Source organism: Equus quagga, chromosome 13 (genome assembly GCF_021613505.1).
Source record: "Equus quagga isolate Etosha38 chromosome 13, UCLA_HA_Equagga_1.0, whole genome shotgun sequence".
In the NCBI taxonomy this organism is placed as follows: domain Eukaryota; kingdom Metazoa; phylum Chordata; class Mammalia; order Perissodactyla; family Equidae; genus Equus; species Equus quagga.
This window is the reverse complement of record NC_060279.1, coordinates 7034856-7053375: the sequence shown is the minus strand read 5'-3', so window position 1 is coordinate 7053375 and position 18520 is coordinate 7034856. Positions and strand designations below refer to the sequence as shown.

Below are 18520 nucleotides of genomic sequence, written 5' to 3'. Positions count from 1 at the left end.
TGGACAGAGAATTCCAAATCCCAAGTGCCTAAAGGATGGTCTACAATGAGGGGTGCAGGTTCCAGGTGGGCACATGGGGCTGTCTCCACAGACTCTTTGCCCAGGGGAGGAGCACAGTCAGAGGAGTGCTGGTGGGGCCCAGGGCAGGGTGTCTTGCCTGGTCTAAGAGCATGGGTCTCATTCCAGGGTCCAGGATCCCCAGAGCTGCTCTGGCTCCCGCAGCACTCCTCTGGGGTCAGTGGGCAACCTTAGTGTCGCTTAATTAAAGCTGCTTGTAATTTCAACTAGTTTGATAGATCTCTGCCACCTGCAACTGAAAGAATCCTTATTAAAATTGAGCTCTCAATGCCAAAAGTCTCAAGCAAATGGTCTATGGCCACTGCTTCTACTTTTTTTGTAAAGCAATTATTCTTACCATAACTTGCCAAAATTTACCTTCTTCTTCCAGGACTTTGGTAAACTTTTTACTTTAGAGCAAACTTGTTACTCTAGAAATTCACTAATCCAATGGCTGATCTGCTCTACAGCATTTGAGTATATTAAACATCCCTTTCTTTTTGAAAACTTCTCTTTTCTTAATCCTGGATAACAAACAAGCTCATCCTTCTCCAATTTCTCAAACAGCTCCTCGTAAATTGCCTTTGGAGGCCCTCTCCAGAAGTGTGGATGTTCTTCCCTGGGCTGAAACTGCTTCTAAAAGCCATTTATTAGAATAATTATTTGAGTCTCAGTGATATTCTCTGTCCTTGAAGCACTCATTCACTTTTGTACCTCAAGGAGTCACCTCCTTAAACATGAATCCCAAACTTCTATCTCTATCCTTGATCTTGGCTCCAAACCATACTTCATATCTTCACTTACTGGACTCTTACGTTTCGGTTTTCAAATTCAATAATACATCTAAAACTGCAATTATCGTTTCCTGTACCGGATCTCTCCTGTTTCTGTTGATTGTCAGTTTTCTCTGCGATTCATTCTCCTAGTCCCCAGGTTTTGAACCAGTGTTGTCTTCAACTCCTTTCTCTTTTTCCTGCCATGAAGGTCTATTAATTCTTTCCTTGCAAGAGGTTTCCTAGTCATCGTTTGTTTTTTGCTCCCCTTCTATCTGTTCTTCTGCTTCCAGTTCCTATTCTCCTCTAGTTTATCTTCATTCTTTTACCACAATCATTCTGCTAAAGTAGTGTTTTTTTGGCATGGCATTTTTTTTCTGCTTCATAACTGTCAATGGATCTCTATCGCCTGAGGAAAAGGCCAAACTCCTTTGTCTGACACACAATACCCACCAAGATGAAGGCTCAACTCCCATCTCCAGTGTTTTCTTTTATTCTGTTTCAAAATAAACTCTCCGTCCCATCTAGGCCCATATTGCCCCGTCCCTGAACACGAATTGCTCCTTCCTGTATCGCTCCCTTCATGCCGTCTTCTCCACTCCCCCAGTGGAAAGCCCGTCGCCTCCTCTTCTCCTGCCCAAATCCTGGCTGATGAAACTCAGTCCCAGTTCCTCCATGAAACCCTCTCCTACTCCGGTTCACAGTCTTTTCTTTCTTCCTCTTCTGAACTCCCGTCTGCTCTATTTGATTGACACTTAGTCATTGGTTGTCTTGAACTGTTGCATACCTTTGTTCATGCTAGAGTTGCCTTCTAAATCAGGTATTAATTTGTATAAAAACAGAAGCTGTGTCTCCAAATTTGGGTTTTCTGTTCTTGCCTCCGTTACCACACACCCAATGCTAGGCACCATAGAAATTTTACTGTTTTGCTTCTTTATTCTAAAATAAAAGGCTGTACTTTATATGAAGTCTGCTTTGTCATATGCTATCTGGTATTGTGGATGCTAAAGATATGGGCAAAAGAGTAGCTACACTCTCGTAAAAGTCCCACCCTTTACTTACTTCCTCCCACCATTGTCTTTGCTTTTGGGAAACAATAGATTATTTTCCTTTTTAGGAAATAATATCACACTCTGATAAAAGTTCTCTTGTTCATAAATCCATCTTACTTTCGCTCTTTTCTGAATGTAACCTTAGATCCTAGCAGATCTGTTTTTGAAGTTCAAAGAGAAAAGAATCAGCAGACTCAAATGACGACATGGTAGCATCCTTCTTTCTTTTTATTGAAAAGGAATCATTTCTATTCTAGCGCAGACAATGTATATTTTACATCATAAAGCAAGATATAATTTACATATTACATTTCTTATGAAATCTTTATACCCTAAATGTCATTCCCTTTTTTATTCGGTCACCTCTTCTGATTTGATTTAATGTGTCAAGTATCCTACAATTCAGCATCTTGTCTGGGGAGGGATTGGGGGCACAGGCAGTTTGTATGTATTCACCCGTGTCTGGGTACAATGATGGTGAGGAACAAGGGCATGCTTTCATACTTTGTGGCCCTGAGACCCTCTGTTGACGCCTGGCTTAGGAGCCAGAAAGCTACTCCTCCAAATCACATACCAAACTTCTGTTTTTTTAAAATCAATAATAAATGAACAAAACTGAGTGCTTGAACCATGTGTATACTTCTTGATCAGGTGCTTAGATAATAGATGCTTGTGGTATTATTAACCAACAATGAAAGTTCCTATGGCTGACCAGCACTTTATGATATTCCCAGATATTGCTTGCCCAGGCATTGGGTAAAACTGCCCAGTTTCATCTCCCATTTGGGTCATGGCTTCAGTCTTCTCTGTTCCCCACGGAAAATGGATGTCAGCATGAAAGCTTCAAAAGGCTTTGTTTCACATAACCCTCTATCTCTTTACTCCCTCTTCTAAGATTCCCCTTCATAGTAAAATCTCTTAATGTGTGATTTCTGTTCCCTGCACTATGACCCAAATCCTCTTTTAGCTGTTCTCCCCAAACTCCAAACTCCAAAAGTTCACCAATGTCTTGGATTAAACTCATTTCACAAAGAATGTTTAAATCTGTTAGGATACACGGTTCCTTTGAAATTTGATAATCTGCAGCAGCTAGTGAGACAAAAGAATTAGTTGAGAGACTCTTTAGGAAGCAAGTAATGTGTGTTGTTCAGCCAGCCTACATGAACCATTCAGTAAGAAATGTTTCAATACTAGGTTAAAAGAAGAGGGAATCAGTTGATAAGAGCAAAATGCTTTAGATGAGCTTCCTTCTTGTTATCAAAGGAAGTAACAGAATCAACATTTGAAATAACATTTTCAGTTTGGTGGCTATTTGACTGAAAAAATACCACCGTTTTCTCAATCTGATATGCCCAAGGAATAACAAATGTGTGCTAAAAGTGCATCTTAAACTTCAAATTCCTTTTCTGTACTCAAAGTTGGCATAGTTGGCCAAAATCAATCTAAAGCTTTTTAATCACTGATAACTAAAATTATAAGAGCCAAGCTGGTCAGGATGGAAATATGTCAAAAATATGTCTATTCTGTGTGTCTTAAATTATTCTTTGGTCAAACGATGTGATTTTTGAGAGGTCTGTAAATTATAAACCTATTTCCCCTTTCCAAATGCAAGGTTATAAGTATATACAGCAAGGTCGCATTCCCTTGCTAGAAAACCAGGCTTCCAGGTACTGTATCCTTCTATTAACTTTCAGAGTCCCTTTCCTCCCATGGCTACAAAGTGCTGGACATACAGAGAACACAGGAAAGAGCGAAGGAGCGAATGAACAGAGCCTCACAACACCCCTGTGAGGTAGGTAAGTATTGTTAAACCCATTTTGCAAAAAAGTAAACTGAGGCACAGCATGGTAATGTGGTTTGGTCAAGTCCACCTGACAAGTTAAAAAAGCACAGCTGGAAACAAGGGGAAAGAAACAAAGAAAGGTCAGTCCTGGCTCCCAGCCCTAGATACTAAACTTTATTTCACGATATTAGAAAACTAAAATAACCCACAATTACCATTTAAATTTTTACAATTTAGGCAAATCTTTAAGCATTCCACATAAACCTGGGTCTTTCAGGTTCCTGTTGCATAGAGACAGGGCAGATGACTAAATGGCTTTTCCTCCTCTCTCTAAGAGGAATTCTCATGACAGATCAGGATGTGCCAGCATTCCACCAGAGCTCAGGCTCCAAACTCATGGACATTTTTATAGCCTCAATAGTTTCTAATTTATTTAAAGTCCCAAGGTAAAAATAAAACCTGTTCTCAAACAGCTGCCCTATCGATTGCTCTGTGGCCTTAATGAGAAAGCAAGGAAACAGGATCCCTAATGAAACATCTCATCGCTATAGAGGTAAGGACAGTGGTGGTGGTGCGAAATTTGCGTTTCGTAGTGTTTGAGAAACTGCAAACTGAAGCTTGCAAGAATATTTTATATATATATATAATATATAAATATATACAGTATATATATAAGTGTGCATCTGACTACCCTTAAGGCACCAAAGAGATGTAGGCCATGCCTTTCACAACTCAGTCTTTGTTTTCCTAGAGAAATTTCCCTCCCTCTCTCAAGTGAAAAATATTTCTTCTATCAAATAGCCCACGATAGCAAATCATTCAAAAACAACAAATATTGTTAACTTGAGACGGCTGATTGTTTGGATGGGGGTGAGGGGTGGTAGTGATGGCAATATTATCATCTATATCTTAGAGCTTAAATCTAGAGCTTATATCTAGAGCTTAAATCTAGAGCTCAGAGCTTAGAATTAGCCAGACACAGCCAATCACATTGAATCAGAGAGGCCAGTGACCAGATGTTGTGCACAATTGCTTTTTTTCCAGTAGCTGATGGAAAAATCTTACCATGACCGACAGAGATGGAGACAATGAGAAAGGGAATCATGTCTGGCACAGATTCTTCAGAAAGACTTTGGCTTTTCAGAAGTTCTTAGAGCTTCTATACAGAGAATTGGGAAGATGGATAGGGTAAGGCACTGAGGTTCCAATAGGTCATTGAGGAGACTAGAGACAATTGTTCTGAATATTTATATGGTTTCTTTGGCTGCTGTAGATTTTTTTAAAACCCATACATCATTGGGGTGGGTGGTCTGAACCTAACAGAAGAAGCTCGGAGTATATTAAGCAAAGCGCATGAATAGAAGGAAAAACAAAATTAACACACACAGAAACAAGTGGTGGTGGTATCCCAGAGGGAGGAGGAACATTTGGTAACTAATTTTCATTTTGCTCCTCTCCTGCTTTTCTCTGCCATGGTCCCAATATTTTAGTTCTGTTTTTTGTTTGTTTGTTTTTATTTTTTTTTTCCAGCAGATGAAGAAATGACAGAGCAGGATAGGTGTCTTATGGTTTTTGATTTCTTCTCGGGCCTGTTTATTTATTTTTTTCCTCAGTTGACTGTTGGCACCTGGTTCCTCTGTAAACTATATTCCTTGGCCTTCAGTCTCAGGTTGGCAATGCTGTTGGCCATGTTGATGCCCTGTGCAGGGCTATTGTTGGCACATGTGGCAGAGTAAGTAGCCATGGCGCTGTAGGGACAAAGGAGAGAGCAGGGAGAATATCAGGCATTAGTTTCACAAAGCTGCAAGTCTGCGCCCCAGAGGGATGCAACTCTCAAGGTGTGGGCAGGCAAGGGCGGGAGTTGGACTAGACGACCTCTGAGGTCCCTCACAGCCCCAGATTTCCAGGAGTCTAAGGCCCTTGGGAAAGGGTGGTAGTGTTTTGAAGGGCAGGGGACAGCAGTGGAGAGTGGAGCAAGGCAGGGGCAGAGGTATTTGCTGTGTTGGATACAGTGAGTAACGATTTATTTCTGGGGTGAGAGAAGAAAGTTGCTTATGTTGAGTAGCAGGTGTTTCATCAGCTGACCAATTAAAACAGTATTTAATCTCTCTTCCTGCCTACATCACCAGCCTGTAGGAGCAAGGAAGAAGAGAAGCAGGCATTTGAAAAGAAGTTAAAGGGCCTTCTTCATTCTAGGTAGCTGACTTTAACTCGAACATATTTTCGATAACCAATAAACACCATATTAAATAGTGCACTTGGAGAACCATTTAAACAGACCAAGATAACTTCTCTGCCATTCTGGGTTCGCTGGCTGATAGGATAAGTATTGCTGAATCAAGAGCTTCCCATCCCGATTGGCCTGGAGTTTATAGCTTCTCCTTAAAGTACTTGAGTAGCTCACGCTGCCTTTCGGGTCAGTTATTTAGAAAACGTTTAAATCTCCCAGACAAACTAGCAAAGTCTCCAGTTTCAGGATTCGTGACCTCAGAGGTAACTATTTCTCATTGTCCTTATTGCTGAGAAAAACCTGAAGTTGTTTCTCATTGTCAGAGATTGTAATTAAAACCTAGGAATACCACTGGGCAGAAATTTGTAACTAGCAGTTTTCTATTAATTGCAGCCATGAATACTTTCTAAAGGAAAAACTAATGGTTTCTTAGACATGGATGCAAATTATCCATTATGTTATAAGAAACAGTTAAAAGGAAACTCATTTTAATTAAATGAAAATGTTTCTAGTTGTTGCTAAGATTAGCAAAACCCCTTTCAACTGAGGACTGGAATGAGATAGACTTATAAATGGAATGACATGTGCTCTTCTGTTGCCTGCATTCCAATGCAATTTTGTCAGCCACACAGGAGTTTGTGGTTCTGGGCATCAAGTGACAGACCAGAAAGAGAGAAAACTAAAGCTACTCTACACATAGAGAGACTATCATTAATACTTATTTGGGACACCAAATGTAAGTCTTATAGTCAAGACTTATAATCAAGTCTTATGGTCAAGACTCACAATAGCCTATTGCAGCTCAGTGACTAGCAATTAACCCAGGAAAATTAGGTTAAAGAAAAATAATTGGTCCCAGATCACTAGTTCTTTCCAGAAATACATATCATTAGCTTAAAATCTTTGTAGCACTGGCATGTGTGTGAGCATGTGTGTGTGTGTGTGTGTGTCTTATGGCAGGAGAGGGAAGACTCAGAAGGGTTCCAAAAGAATCCTACATTCTTCCATTTCATTTTTCCCTGTGTCACTCCTACTCATTTCAGGGTAGATGATCTTAACCGTCTACACAAAGTTAGTTCTCCAATAGCATCCTGTAATTTGCCTTTTAGCACGTATTTTGACTCCTCAACTGCACGCCCATAGATTAGACACCACATGTGCCTTGTTCACCACTGTAGCCCCAGGTAGAATGGACACCATACCTAGCATATATTTGGCATTTAAGAAAGTACTTAACAAATGAGTAAATAAATGGGAAATAAATTGATATAGTATGATTAAATTGATTCCTGCTCCACGTCATTGATCTCTGTCATCCAGCAGTGAGTAATGATTCTAAAAATATTTTCCCAATATGCTTTTATTCTGAGGAACTAGTCTTTCCTGTTAATTTTTCTGTCTTAATAGAATGAGCAAAATCCTAAGGGACATGACTAAGCCGAGGCTGATGACTGCAGATTCTTAGATCTATCAAAAATATCTGTTAATAGTAAAGAAAATGAACAAATATTAGTGCAGGTGGGATTTATAGACTAGACTATGACTTTTGCCACCATCTACCAAAAGACAGAGGCAGAAGAAGAGTCCCCAGTTAAAGCAGATTTCAATTAGGAGTGAGATAAATGATCAGAACAACCCGTTAAAATGGGACAAGGTTTTTTTAATAATATACCAGGAAATTTCATTTATTTTCAAAACCCAAGTAGATATCGTCATTTAATTCCTACATGAATGGCATGCTCACACTGAAGACTCCACCAGGAGAATATGCAAATGTGTAAATCCTATACCCAAGAAATTTCTAGGATATACCTAAATCTAAGATTTCAAAGAAATCAAAGATCTAAGTAGGTAAAAAAAAAAGAGAGACGACTGGATTTGGGAAATGTACCTAAGTTATAGATCATGGAATTAACCAAGTCAGTCTTTCTCAACCAGATTTCTGTGAGAGAATTCAGCCCTAAAGATGCGACATAGTACTATTTTACATGCATGGGAGAGAAGCTGGAATTGTGAGTTATCTGTATTATTTGTTAAGTACTGAGAATAATATTGAATGACTTCTGAAAACAGAAGCTGAAACTACATGAGACAGCACAAAGAAAAAATTGGCAAATTGTAGCTTGTCATGGAGTATTGTGCTTTTAAGTACTTGGCCTTCTGAGGGATATGTTTTCTATCCTTTGAGATTCTGCACAACCAATTCCTATTTAATAGAAATTCTCTCCTTTTTTGATCATCAGAGGTATGGTCTATTTTTCTCAGACAAAGAGAACTGGAAACTTGGGGCATTATTTGAGTTTACTAAAGATGCTGTTACTATTTTCTAGAAATTTGTACTATAGTTGTGATTTCAATTTTACCTATTATATGACCATGTTTTCTATAGTTACTTTATAGTTTACTAAAGTCATCTGATATTCTAAAGACTTAGTGTGGTAACGTAGTTCTTGGAAATACTGAGATTTTCTCTCTAATGCAGCCCAGATATTAATATCCCAAATGAGATGAATGTTGATCCACTTTCCAACTCAAAAACAAATTAATGGAAATTAGGGTTATATTTTGCACAGGAAATTTGATTTTCACTGAGACATTCTCCCTTAAATGGCAGCCTGTGTTTCCAGATTTGAGAAGAGCACCCTTGTCTGGTTGTACTGTGGTGGTGTTATCATTAGTGAGGCCATGACACTGCCTTGTAGGAAGCCCTCAAGTTAGTGGGGCATGAGGATAAAAAAGCAGTCAAATTAATGAGTGAGTTTTGCAGTTCCCTAGGAGCTTGATAAGAGGCAACACTTTCACTTGATAAATGTTTAGGAAAATTATAAACTTTCAAAAATTGATCTAATTTAGTCCAGCATTACATAGCTATAAGAAGTAAGAGTCAGAGGCAGTCTTCATTCACAGCCTCTGAACAAGCATTTAGAATATAGAACTCTACAAGTAAAGACTATAGTGACATTTTGTGCACACACTCAAGAATTAGGAGTCTGTTTTCCCTCCAGAAGCTTAGCATTGGTCTAGTTTCTCAACTTGAACTGAAAGTGCCATATAGGCAAGCGGTGAGTAGTCCTTTGACATACCAGTGACAAGCAAGACTTGTTACAGGTCAGAAAAGACAGAATTAATGAGTGGATATTCTAAGAGCAGCTTAATCATGCTTTAAAAACAGCATTAGAAGTAACATGGAGAGGACCCACTTCCCAAAGTGACAACAGATGCAAGAGAGCCTTGAGTGACTGCCAATCTGAAAGATTGTTGATGACCACCTGTTTTCCATGTCATCAAAACTTCTGAAGCTCTGTGTCAGGAACAGAAAGAGAACCTTGAAATATTTTCTCACAAGACAGAAACCGATGAGAGTAATTAGCTGTTTTCAACCAATTTTATAGGGCCATTCAAACCATGTAAAATGACCATTCATTCCTATGCAGGATTATGCTTCCTGGGATTAAAAAAGTGAGATTAAAACTAAGTGATTTGTACAGATCAAGCACATAACACCAAGAGCCTGCTTATCAACACCAAGCCCATTGGACTTGGCTTCTATGTAAGACCCACCTATTCCTGCAACAGGATGCAAACATAAGCTGAGTTCTGGGACTAGGTTTGTAGGGTTTGGCTAAAGCACCATTTCTGTTTAGTTTTTAAGAAAGTAAAGTTCTTTGTGTCTGTGACCAAGAAACTACATTGCCAAATAAAGTACATTGAGGAATTAGAGATGAAAAAGAAATGCTTGCGTCCCATCTGTTGATTCAGCAAATCTGCACTGGGACTTGTGCAGAGCTGACACATTTAAGTAAGCTTGAAAATTTTCCATCTCCATATTTGGAGATTCCTAACAGATGGAGTTCAGCCATGGACAGCAGAATGCTAACCACCAGCAGGGTTAGAGCTCTGTGTTCACTGGGGACAAATCATTTTTGATCACTTCAACCTACCCTGAAAGGTTGTCATGAAGAAGAATGCATTAAAATGACTGCCAAACACCAAAGAAGTATGGAAAATACTATACATGGTATGATTTTAAACCAGGAAACTTAAGGACATCTGCCCATCCACTTTCCAATCGCCCACGGTGTAAGTCCACAAATCACAAAACGATTGAGGAGAGCTGGAGGAAAAATAGTACCTGACTTAGTTTTCACCTCTAACTTTGTTTCCTATTTGGCCCTTTTGGACAAATGATGACAGGCTGTTGAAAATTTCACCCCAAAGACAAATCTGTCAGTGCAAGAATTTGTGTGCCTTCCTGAGGTCCTAGCGTCTCACCAGCTTGGGATTTTTCCAAAGGCTGTACAGCTTGAGGTTTTTGCCACTCTGTCTGTCAAGTGTAGAGGATGGAGACCATCTCTCTGGTCAGTGCAAGAACAATGGAGGTGTACTTGCTTCATCTAAGAAAATTCAATACCAGTTTTCCTAGGGAAATTTACTTTTAAAGAGAGACCCTACAAATCCTTTTGGAAGTGATCTTTTGTTATTTAAATAATCATTTCTAGGTTCTGGTTTTAAAATTCATAAGTTGATTTTTTAAATGTATATTTAGCACTTAAAATGGACATACTTGACTACATTTCATTGATAAGCCTTCAGTTTGCACTACATGTCCAGTGATCCTTCTGCCATCTTTCTAGAAAAGTTTTTATATATGAAGTCTTGCATCTTTCTATTGTCTCAGGATCTTTTTGAAATGCACCTTTCTTACCTCTAGGTTCCAAACACCCCTGAGACATGCTGTAGGGAAATTATTGGTAGCTCAATGTTAGATACAAGGCTACATAAGAGATTGATGATCCAACCAGCCTGAGGAAAAACAGGAGCCAGGACAAGAACACAGTTCTTCCAATCCTGCCCCATATTCTACAGTCATCTAAAGCTTAACTATTCAAAGTATGTACCGAGTGTCCACAGCATCAGCATCACATGGGAGCATGTTAGAGATGCAGATCCCAGGTCCTGCTCCAGACCTACTAATCCGAGACTACGTCGTAACACGATCCTGGGTGATTCATACACTCAGTAATCTTTGAGGAGCTCTTCTCCAGACTATCAGACTACCCTTAACTTTATGAACAAATTTTCTTGCAGCTCTGATTTACAATAGTATTCCCCATTGGAGGAGCTCACTGCTTTACAGTTCTAGAACTGCAAGCCCCACTTTCTTGAACACACTTAATTCCCACTTAAACCCTACCCCCAGCAACCACCCTCTTCCCCCTCTGACAAGTTACCTTTTCAGTGTCTTCCGTTAGAATCCGTTATGAAGCCCCTCGTGTAAACAACATCTTGGGAGGGACGAGGATCTATTTTTGAAAGTGTGAAAGGGAGAAATGAGCCAAATGCGTTCAGCAGATGTCAGGCAGCACCGTGACCACGATCAATGAGGGAGGAGGAGGAGGATGGGGGAGGGAAACTGTGGACAAGAAGAGCTGGCCTCTCTTTCACTTGTCATTAGTTTTCTTGGAGCCCAGCCCTCCCTCTGGGAATGGCACTCCAGACCAATACTGCAGATCCAGGCCATTCTCTATCTATCTCTCATAGGAAAGGATGTCTCTGGGGAAAGGTTTCTTGACTACTTCATCTAAAATGAACTTTTGACTTCTACTTCAGTCAAAAGTCCAGGACTCAGTTAATCACTGCTACCCAAGAGACAAAGCACCAGAAGATTTGTGAGTCCACATAACTCTGGTGCTTGTATGTGCTTTCCTTGCCTAAGAAAAACAGCTCTGAGCTAAGCAGTGGGCGTGTGTGCTAAAAACAAGCTTCCTTCAACTGGCTACGGGTAGATCAAGAAGACACCTGCCCGGACAGTAGTGTCTCTGTTAGGGAATGCTTTGCTCTTTCTGGTCACTCAGTTGCCTGCCTGACATCATCACCTCTGACATGTTCAAGGGAAGGAATGAGGTCATGACGTGCTATAAATAGAGTGAGCCATATGTCCCAGTTTGCCAGGGACAATCCCGGTTTATGCCTGTTGTCCTAGGGTCATTATTAATAGCACTCCCTTTCACTCTCAAAAGTGTCCCAGTTTGGATGATAAATTATACAGCCACCACTCTGGATACAAAAGACACCCACAAAAAAATGTGCTGGCTATTTCCCATCCCATAATTCTGACCATATGCAAACAACTGCTTTGAATCTTGGTTTCCTCCTCTCTTCTTCCAGGGGAGAGCTGTGGAAGTCAGGAAACTGTCCTCTCTGGCAAAACTGTCTGCTCACTGTCCCTGGGTTGTGTGACTAAGCCACATCAGTCGTCCCAAGGGGATGCCCACACACCCCAGAATGTGGAACTCAGCTGCAGGCATGCTTCACTGATCTGAAACAGACTCTGAATCGAAAGGGTGTGTTTACGTAGTTTCCCAGTCTTGTGTTTTTTACTAGTTTCAATATAATGTAAGTTTTAATTTGAATGAAAATATGGTTATGCGGCCTAAGACGTTGGACAGAAACAGGGATCACGAGCACTGAGTCTAATTCTGCTTGCTGAAGGCTTAAACTTGGGCAATGTTCAGTCTCTTCTTTGGAACCAGAGCAAGGACAGAGCTACCACACAGGAGCGTTCCAAGGATTAACCAAGAGAAATGCCTTTTAATGAATGTCACATGTGAGATGACTAACTTGACATAACAGTACCAACAGAGATAGCGCGTTAGTTTCCCATAACACAAAAGGCCTATCATTTCCTTTGATTTTCTTCACGTGTTTCTCTTTTATATTTCCTTAACAAAACTTTTATTTCCTACCAAGCTTCAAAATGTGAAATCATAATGTAGTTTGGTTCTAAACATAGCAGAAAAATCTCCAAATAACAGAATAGCTTTTTGCCACTTTTAGAAATTAATCAAAATATAAACACTCCAATCAACATTGGGTCAAAAACATTGTCGTTGATTAAATTAATGCTTTAAACCATCATTTTTCTACTTATATCTGGAGGTTAACTTATTCTTCATACAGAATATGAACAATCAAATTCTATGAAATTTTTAATTATTTTTTACAAACTCTGTATCTAAGAGAGAAACAATATAAAAGTATACCATGAAATGAATAAAAAGTACTAAGTTATATGATTTTAAGTGAAAAGAGCAGAATACAAAAGTATATGTACACTAAGGCTGCACTATATAAAATACTGAACTCTAATTGCAAAAATCAACAGTTATGTCAAGATGGTGGAATTATGAATGTTTTTAAAAACTGTACCTAGTATTTCTACATAATCTTTCAAATTAAAATAGAACATTTCCCAAAAAGGCACATATAAATTGCATGTTAATAATTTCAGTTAGATGCCCATATACAAAATATACATGACGCAGGCACTGGGGCTTGAACTTTTGCTGAGGTCCAGGTTGTCTAACCCAATATTAACTCAGCAAGTATTTCATCCCCACTCATGCAGTGTACTGCCCTCAGCCCTCACTAGTATGGACCAAATGACAGCTATCTGGACTGTTGAGAGCTGATGTGAAAAGTTCCGAACTAGGATCCAGGTAGAAAAAAGAGCAATACTTCCTGGTTGTGATCAAATTCAAACCAGAGGCCTTGAAACATCAAGCTTTGAACCACATCAGTTTCCCAAGCCATTTAATGAGTCTATGAACTATCAATGTTTACCAGAGAAACAAAGCAGTCTTCCACTTATTTAAAATTGTAAAGAATATGTGATTTCACAATGGTCTTCAAACTGTATTTTTAGTAAATCCTATGGGAACAGGAGTCAAATTTTGAATAGGACACACAGACATGACTAATCTTTTGAAATCAGCAAGGCATATTATGTCTGAGAGCAACAGCAATTTCCAATTTCCTATGTATAAGATCTCTATGTACTAATACCAAAGTAATTCAGGCTAATTTCATGATGAGGGATTTAAAAGAGAAATTTCCAAATGCATTTATGGTGTTTCTTTCAAAGAACTAATTTGGAATAGAAAAAACATTTAGGTGAGGTCTTTTGCTTTAATTAGTGTGATCAAATTTTGAAAAGTATTTCCAATTCACCAATGTGGCATTTCATATCAGGAGTTCAGCTTAGATTGGGAGATAATCTCTTATAATTAGTTTAAAACCTCTCCTTAAACCATTAATTAACCTTGACAATAAAAAGGTAAACAAAAGCGTAATACATGAATTTATGAATACTTCTTCCTCCGCTGCAATGGGCCAAAGAGAACAAACAGCCTTGCTCTGGCTTCCAAGAGCGCTCACATTTAGGTTCAAAGAAAGGCACTTTAGACTGACGACAATGCATTAGGCACTTGTGTCTCAGCTTCCCTCTGGAATTAACTTATATTTTCAGAACAGCATAAGAAATGGAAGTTAAATGACTCTCCAAGAGATTGAAATATTACTCTGTTATTTGCCTCATTAAAAATTTTGACCTTTTTAATATAAAAGTTTAGTGTAAATTATACATTGTCTTTATATTTTAAAAAACCCATACAAACTGACCCCAAAGAACTTCAGATAAGTAGATAAGAATTAGCAATAGAGTGGGAAGGCATTTTGGATCATCAGACATCTCCACCTACTAACAGAGAACTGTGGCCATGAAAGGGATCAGAATGTTCTTGGGTTTTTTTTCCTTCTCTGTCTCAGTCTCTCTCCTTCTTTCTTTCCTTCCTTTCTTCCTTCCCTCCTTCTTTCCTTCCTTCCTTCCTCCCTTTGCTTTTAATTCAAAATCAGCTTGCTATGAAATTTGCCTTCGGTCCTACACTTACAGCCTCGCAACTTAAATTCCTACTTGAGCATAAGAAAACAAATCTATCTCAAATTTGGAAGTGGAGTAAAGTCTTGTTCCAGAATGGTTGCAAGAGGGACTCTGGGCATAGCTTAATGATCTTTTGCTTTTAGATTCTTCCCCATCTTTGAAACCTTTGCAAGAGTTCCTGAGTCCAAGAAGAGATTGCTGTTGGCCTGCCTCTCTCTCTTCTGCCCCAAACCCTGCTCCTGGGGCAACTAGTAATCTCCTGTGAAAATCTGGGGATGTCAACAAGTTGAATGTCTTTGAAGAGGTTAACCCAGTAAGAAATGTCAGCCAGCTGCACAAGCAGCTTTGAACGTGACCAACCGCTGAGAAACATGTGGAAGTGGAGCAAGGGAGGGTGGGCCAGTAATTCACCTGTACGGAGAGGCCGTCCCCCAGGAGAGATAATCGGTGGGTCTTGGAGCAGGACGAGGTACAATGGGCTGCTCCACAGCAGTCACATCTCCTGAGTAGGATTTGAGGAGGGAAGCGTTTTTATTGGCCAGCATGGCTCTCTCATTCCTGCGGAATTTGGCTCTTCGGTTCTGAAACCACACCTGGAAGATGTTGGGAGGAGAAAAGGGCATGAGGAAGGAGAGGAGAAACAAAGAAGAGGTTACTTGAACGAAGTACTACTGGTTGATTTCACCATATAATGACTTCCCAGGGAAGATGCAGAATAGGTCCGGAATTCGTCCTAGAAGAGAAATCTGCCGCGATCCTTCCCTGATGGGCGGTCTTAGACAGCTATTAAGGGTGAAGACTATTCTAACAGGACCATGGAGTACTTCCAGTAATCAAGGTTCCAGAGATGAGATCCATGTCTAACCCACGGGATAGTAAAATATGGGTTATAATCCCTGTTGTAACCAAGAACAAGAAGAAAAATCTCATTAGACTTCTGCCACAGATACAATGACATTTTAAAAGTTTCTTCAAAATTCTTCAAAATGTGAAAACTTCATCTGCTTTCATGATACTCATTGATAATTAAAGAAAACTCTGCATCTTTCCAAAAGTAGACCCTGTGACAAGGATTGCAGAAGCAAACGATTTCTTGGGGAGGTGCAAGGAGCACAAGTAGGAGGAAGTAACAGAAGAAAAGGAACCTTCCAGAACGTGCTACTAAACGAGCACCCTCTGTGGTGGCTCAGTCTCTCAGGGGCCTTAAGGGCTGACCAGCAAACATACTTCCCGCCCAGGGGTGAGAAGCCTGGGGATTCATACACTGGCTACTGTCCGTCACTGGTTGTTAATGTTCTAGCACTTCTCCCATGCTAAACACAGGCAGGGCAGTCTCTTTGAGTTCTAGAAAGAAGCTTGTGGCACAGAAATGCAAATGCTAAAGGTTGGAAGCCGACTGGAGTACATTTAATTGCAAGGTTTGAGGGATTTGGGTAGTGCTGACAGCATCAGCTACAGCTAACAGTAAACCTGCCCTTTATTAAGTGCTACTAGGACTGGGAACTTATATAAGCACATGACAAACATTATTTATAGTTATCATGACAATTCCGTACATCAGGCTTTATTATTTTTATTTCAGCACTGAGGAAACGGGTCCTATGAGATTAAGTAATGTGTTGAAGTTCACACAAATAATAAATGGCTCATTCAAGGACATCTGAATGACGATCATACAACTCTTCCAGACTGCCAAGGAATTGTATTCATTCATTTACTAATTCAAGAAATCTTTACGGAGTGCCTGCTGTGTTCTAAGCTCTGTGCTAACTGCTGAGAACAGAGAGATGAGACATGCTCTGCTCAGAAGCAGCTCATAGTCTATTAAAAGACAAACATGTAAATTTGAAAAACTGCAAAACAAGTGTTTTAGGTGCCATTATAGAAACACGTAACAAAGTATGGGAAAAAGAAATTCTGTGGTGTGGAGTGGAACAGTTGCACAGCTCTTGCAGGCAATATTCACATAAAATACCATGGGGTTGGTACCCGGTGGAGTCGTGCAGCCTGAAGGGCCTGGGTGGAAATCATTAAGGTGGAATCTGGACACCTCTTTCCAGACTTTGCAGCCTCCCAGTTCTTTTGTTTCTAACGTGCCATTCACATTGCTATTAGAGTTATCACTTTAAATGCAAATATAATTCTATTAGTGCCCTGCTTTATATTATCCACTGGCTCCCGTCCCTCATAGAATAAAGTCAAAACTTCTTACCACGGAACAAAGGCTGTTCAGGAGTCAGCTCTTTGTCCACCAATCCAGCCACATCCTGCATCACTGGGACCTCTTGCTCTGGCCCTCCATCATTGAAACTCCTGCCCTGGGCTCAAGACTATCAAATGTATTCAGTTCCTCTCCACCTACGGATATTCACACCAAATGCTCCCTCTGCCTGCAATAGTCTCCCCTTCTTTGTCTAGGTGTCAAAAGACATAATATTTTTCAAGATTTGACTTTAACAGTGTCTCCTTTGTAAAATGTTGTAGTGGAGAGAACATGACTTTAAAGTCTAACAGACTTTGCTTGTCTCCACTACTGTAAAGATGTGTTGTTGGATAGTTATTTAATTTCTCTGATCCTTCATCTCCTAACCAAAAGGAAATAATAATGACTACACACAGGTTTGTTATGAGACTTGGCACAGAATGAGTGCCTAATATATGTGTAATCTCACCCTTTTTCCCCAGGCAGATTTGATCATTCCTCCCTCTGGTCTATCACTAATTCTTGTACATCCTTTTAGTGTAGGAATCATCTGACTACATCATAACAGTATGGTACACACATCTGTCTTCTCTGCCTCCAGTCTATTACATCCTTAAGGAGAGGGCCAGGGTCTTATTCATCCCCAGTAAGCCAAAAACAGTTCCAAGAGTATAATAAGTGCTTGATAAATGTTTGAGGGGGAATTAAAGAAGGAGAAAAAGAAAGAAAAAAATAAATTTTGCAAAGATGATAAGACATGGCTTCCATCCAAGAGATCTTCACAGTCTAGTTGGGGAAGTTGGCCCACATACAACTGAATACAATACATGTCACGTTGTGATAAATACCAAAAGTATAAAAAAGGTCAGAGTCAGAAGGGAGTGGTTCTGACTGGGAAAAAGTAAGACTTCGTGGAGGAAGAAGCAAGTCTTGGAGGGAGAATTCTGTCCACTCACACACAAAATGTCTGCAGCTCTGAAAGCCATTGGGACATAGTAGCGTGGGAAAGGAGGAAGATGAAATAGTTTCAACATATAAGACAGGCGTTTTCTTATTGTTGTAATGGGGGCAAGATAGCTCCCCAACCCACAGATTTCTCTTTCACATTAAAAAAAAAAATTTCCAACATTGCTCATTGCTCTGTCCAGGTTTCCTTATTTAAAATTCAGATCACCATGGCAAAAATGGTATTTCAAGGTACTGTGGGTTTCTGGTCTAAAATTATTTATTACACCACTGCAAGCCAAGCCTGGGGCATAAAAGATATAGGGATTTTGAAGGAGAGAGGAAGGGATTTAGGAGTAGAAACAGAGCATGTTTAGAGAGCTGTGGTCAGCAGCATGGGGAAAGAGGATGTGGGAAGGCAGACCTCAGAGCTGTGCTTTGGATGGCGGGACGGAGAGAGAAAAAGTGAGTTTTGTCCCTGTGGCTCCCTCTCACTTGAGCCCTGATGGATTGCCAAGCAGCAGCGAGTGCGTCCTCACTCCTGCTTTCTCTAACCTGTGCTCGGAGGCACCATGGCGCCCAGGAAACCTTCCCCCTTTTGTCATTGGCATTTTTTTTTTCTCCTGGGGAGCATTTCTAGGCGAGGTCCCTGTTTCCTATGGGGAAAACTCTAGCACACCTTCTCTTCCAACTGAAGGGAGCTCCAGGACCCTCTCCCTCAACTCAGCAAATGTCTCTCACAGCATACAGTGCCCCAT

General features: G+C 40.1%; 1 protein-coding gene across 2 annotated transcripts in view; it reads right to left on the bottom strand.

Moving 5' to 3' along the window:
- Positions 1 to 2092: 2092 nt before the first annotated feature.
- PRRX1 (paired related homeobox 1) overlaps positions 2093 to 18520 on the bottom strand; it is a 70908-nt gene continuing 54480 nt past the window's right edge. Inside the window, exons 3-5 of one of the 2 annotated variants that reach the window (XM_046681999.1) lie at positions 15026 to 15207; positions 11127 to 11198; positions 5278 to 5413 (exon numbers count right to left, since the gene is read on the bottom strand). In XM_046681999.1, coding sequence (XP_046537955.1) covers positions 11144 to 11198; positions 15026 to 15207 — 237 coding nt within the window. In that variant the 3' untranslated portion in view covers positions 5278 to 5413; positions 11127 to 11143. Of the gene's footprint in view, positions 5414 to 11126; positions 11199 to 15025; positions 15208 to 18520 lie in introns of both variants that reach the window. The other variant, XM_046681998.1, reaches the window with a different exon arrangement.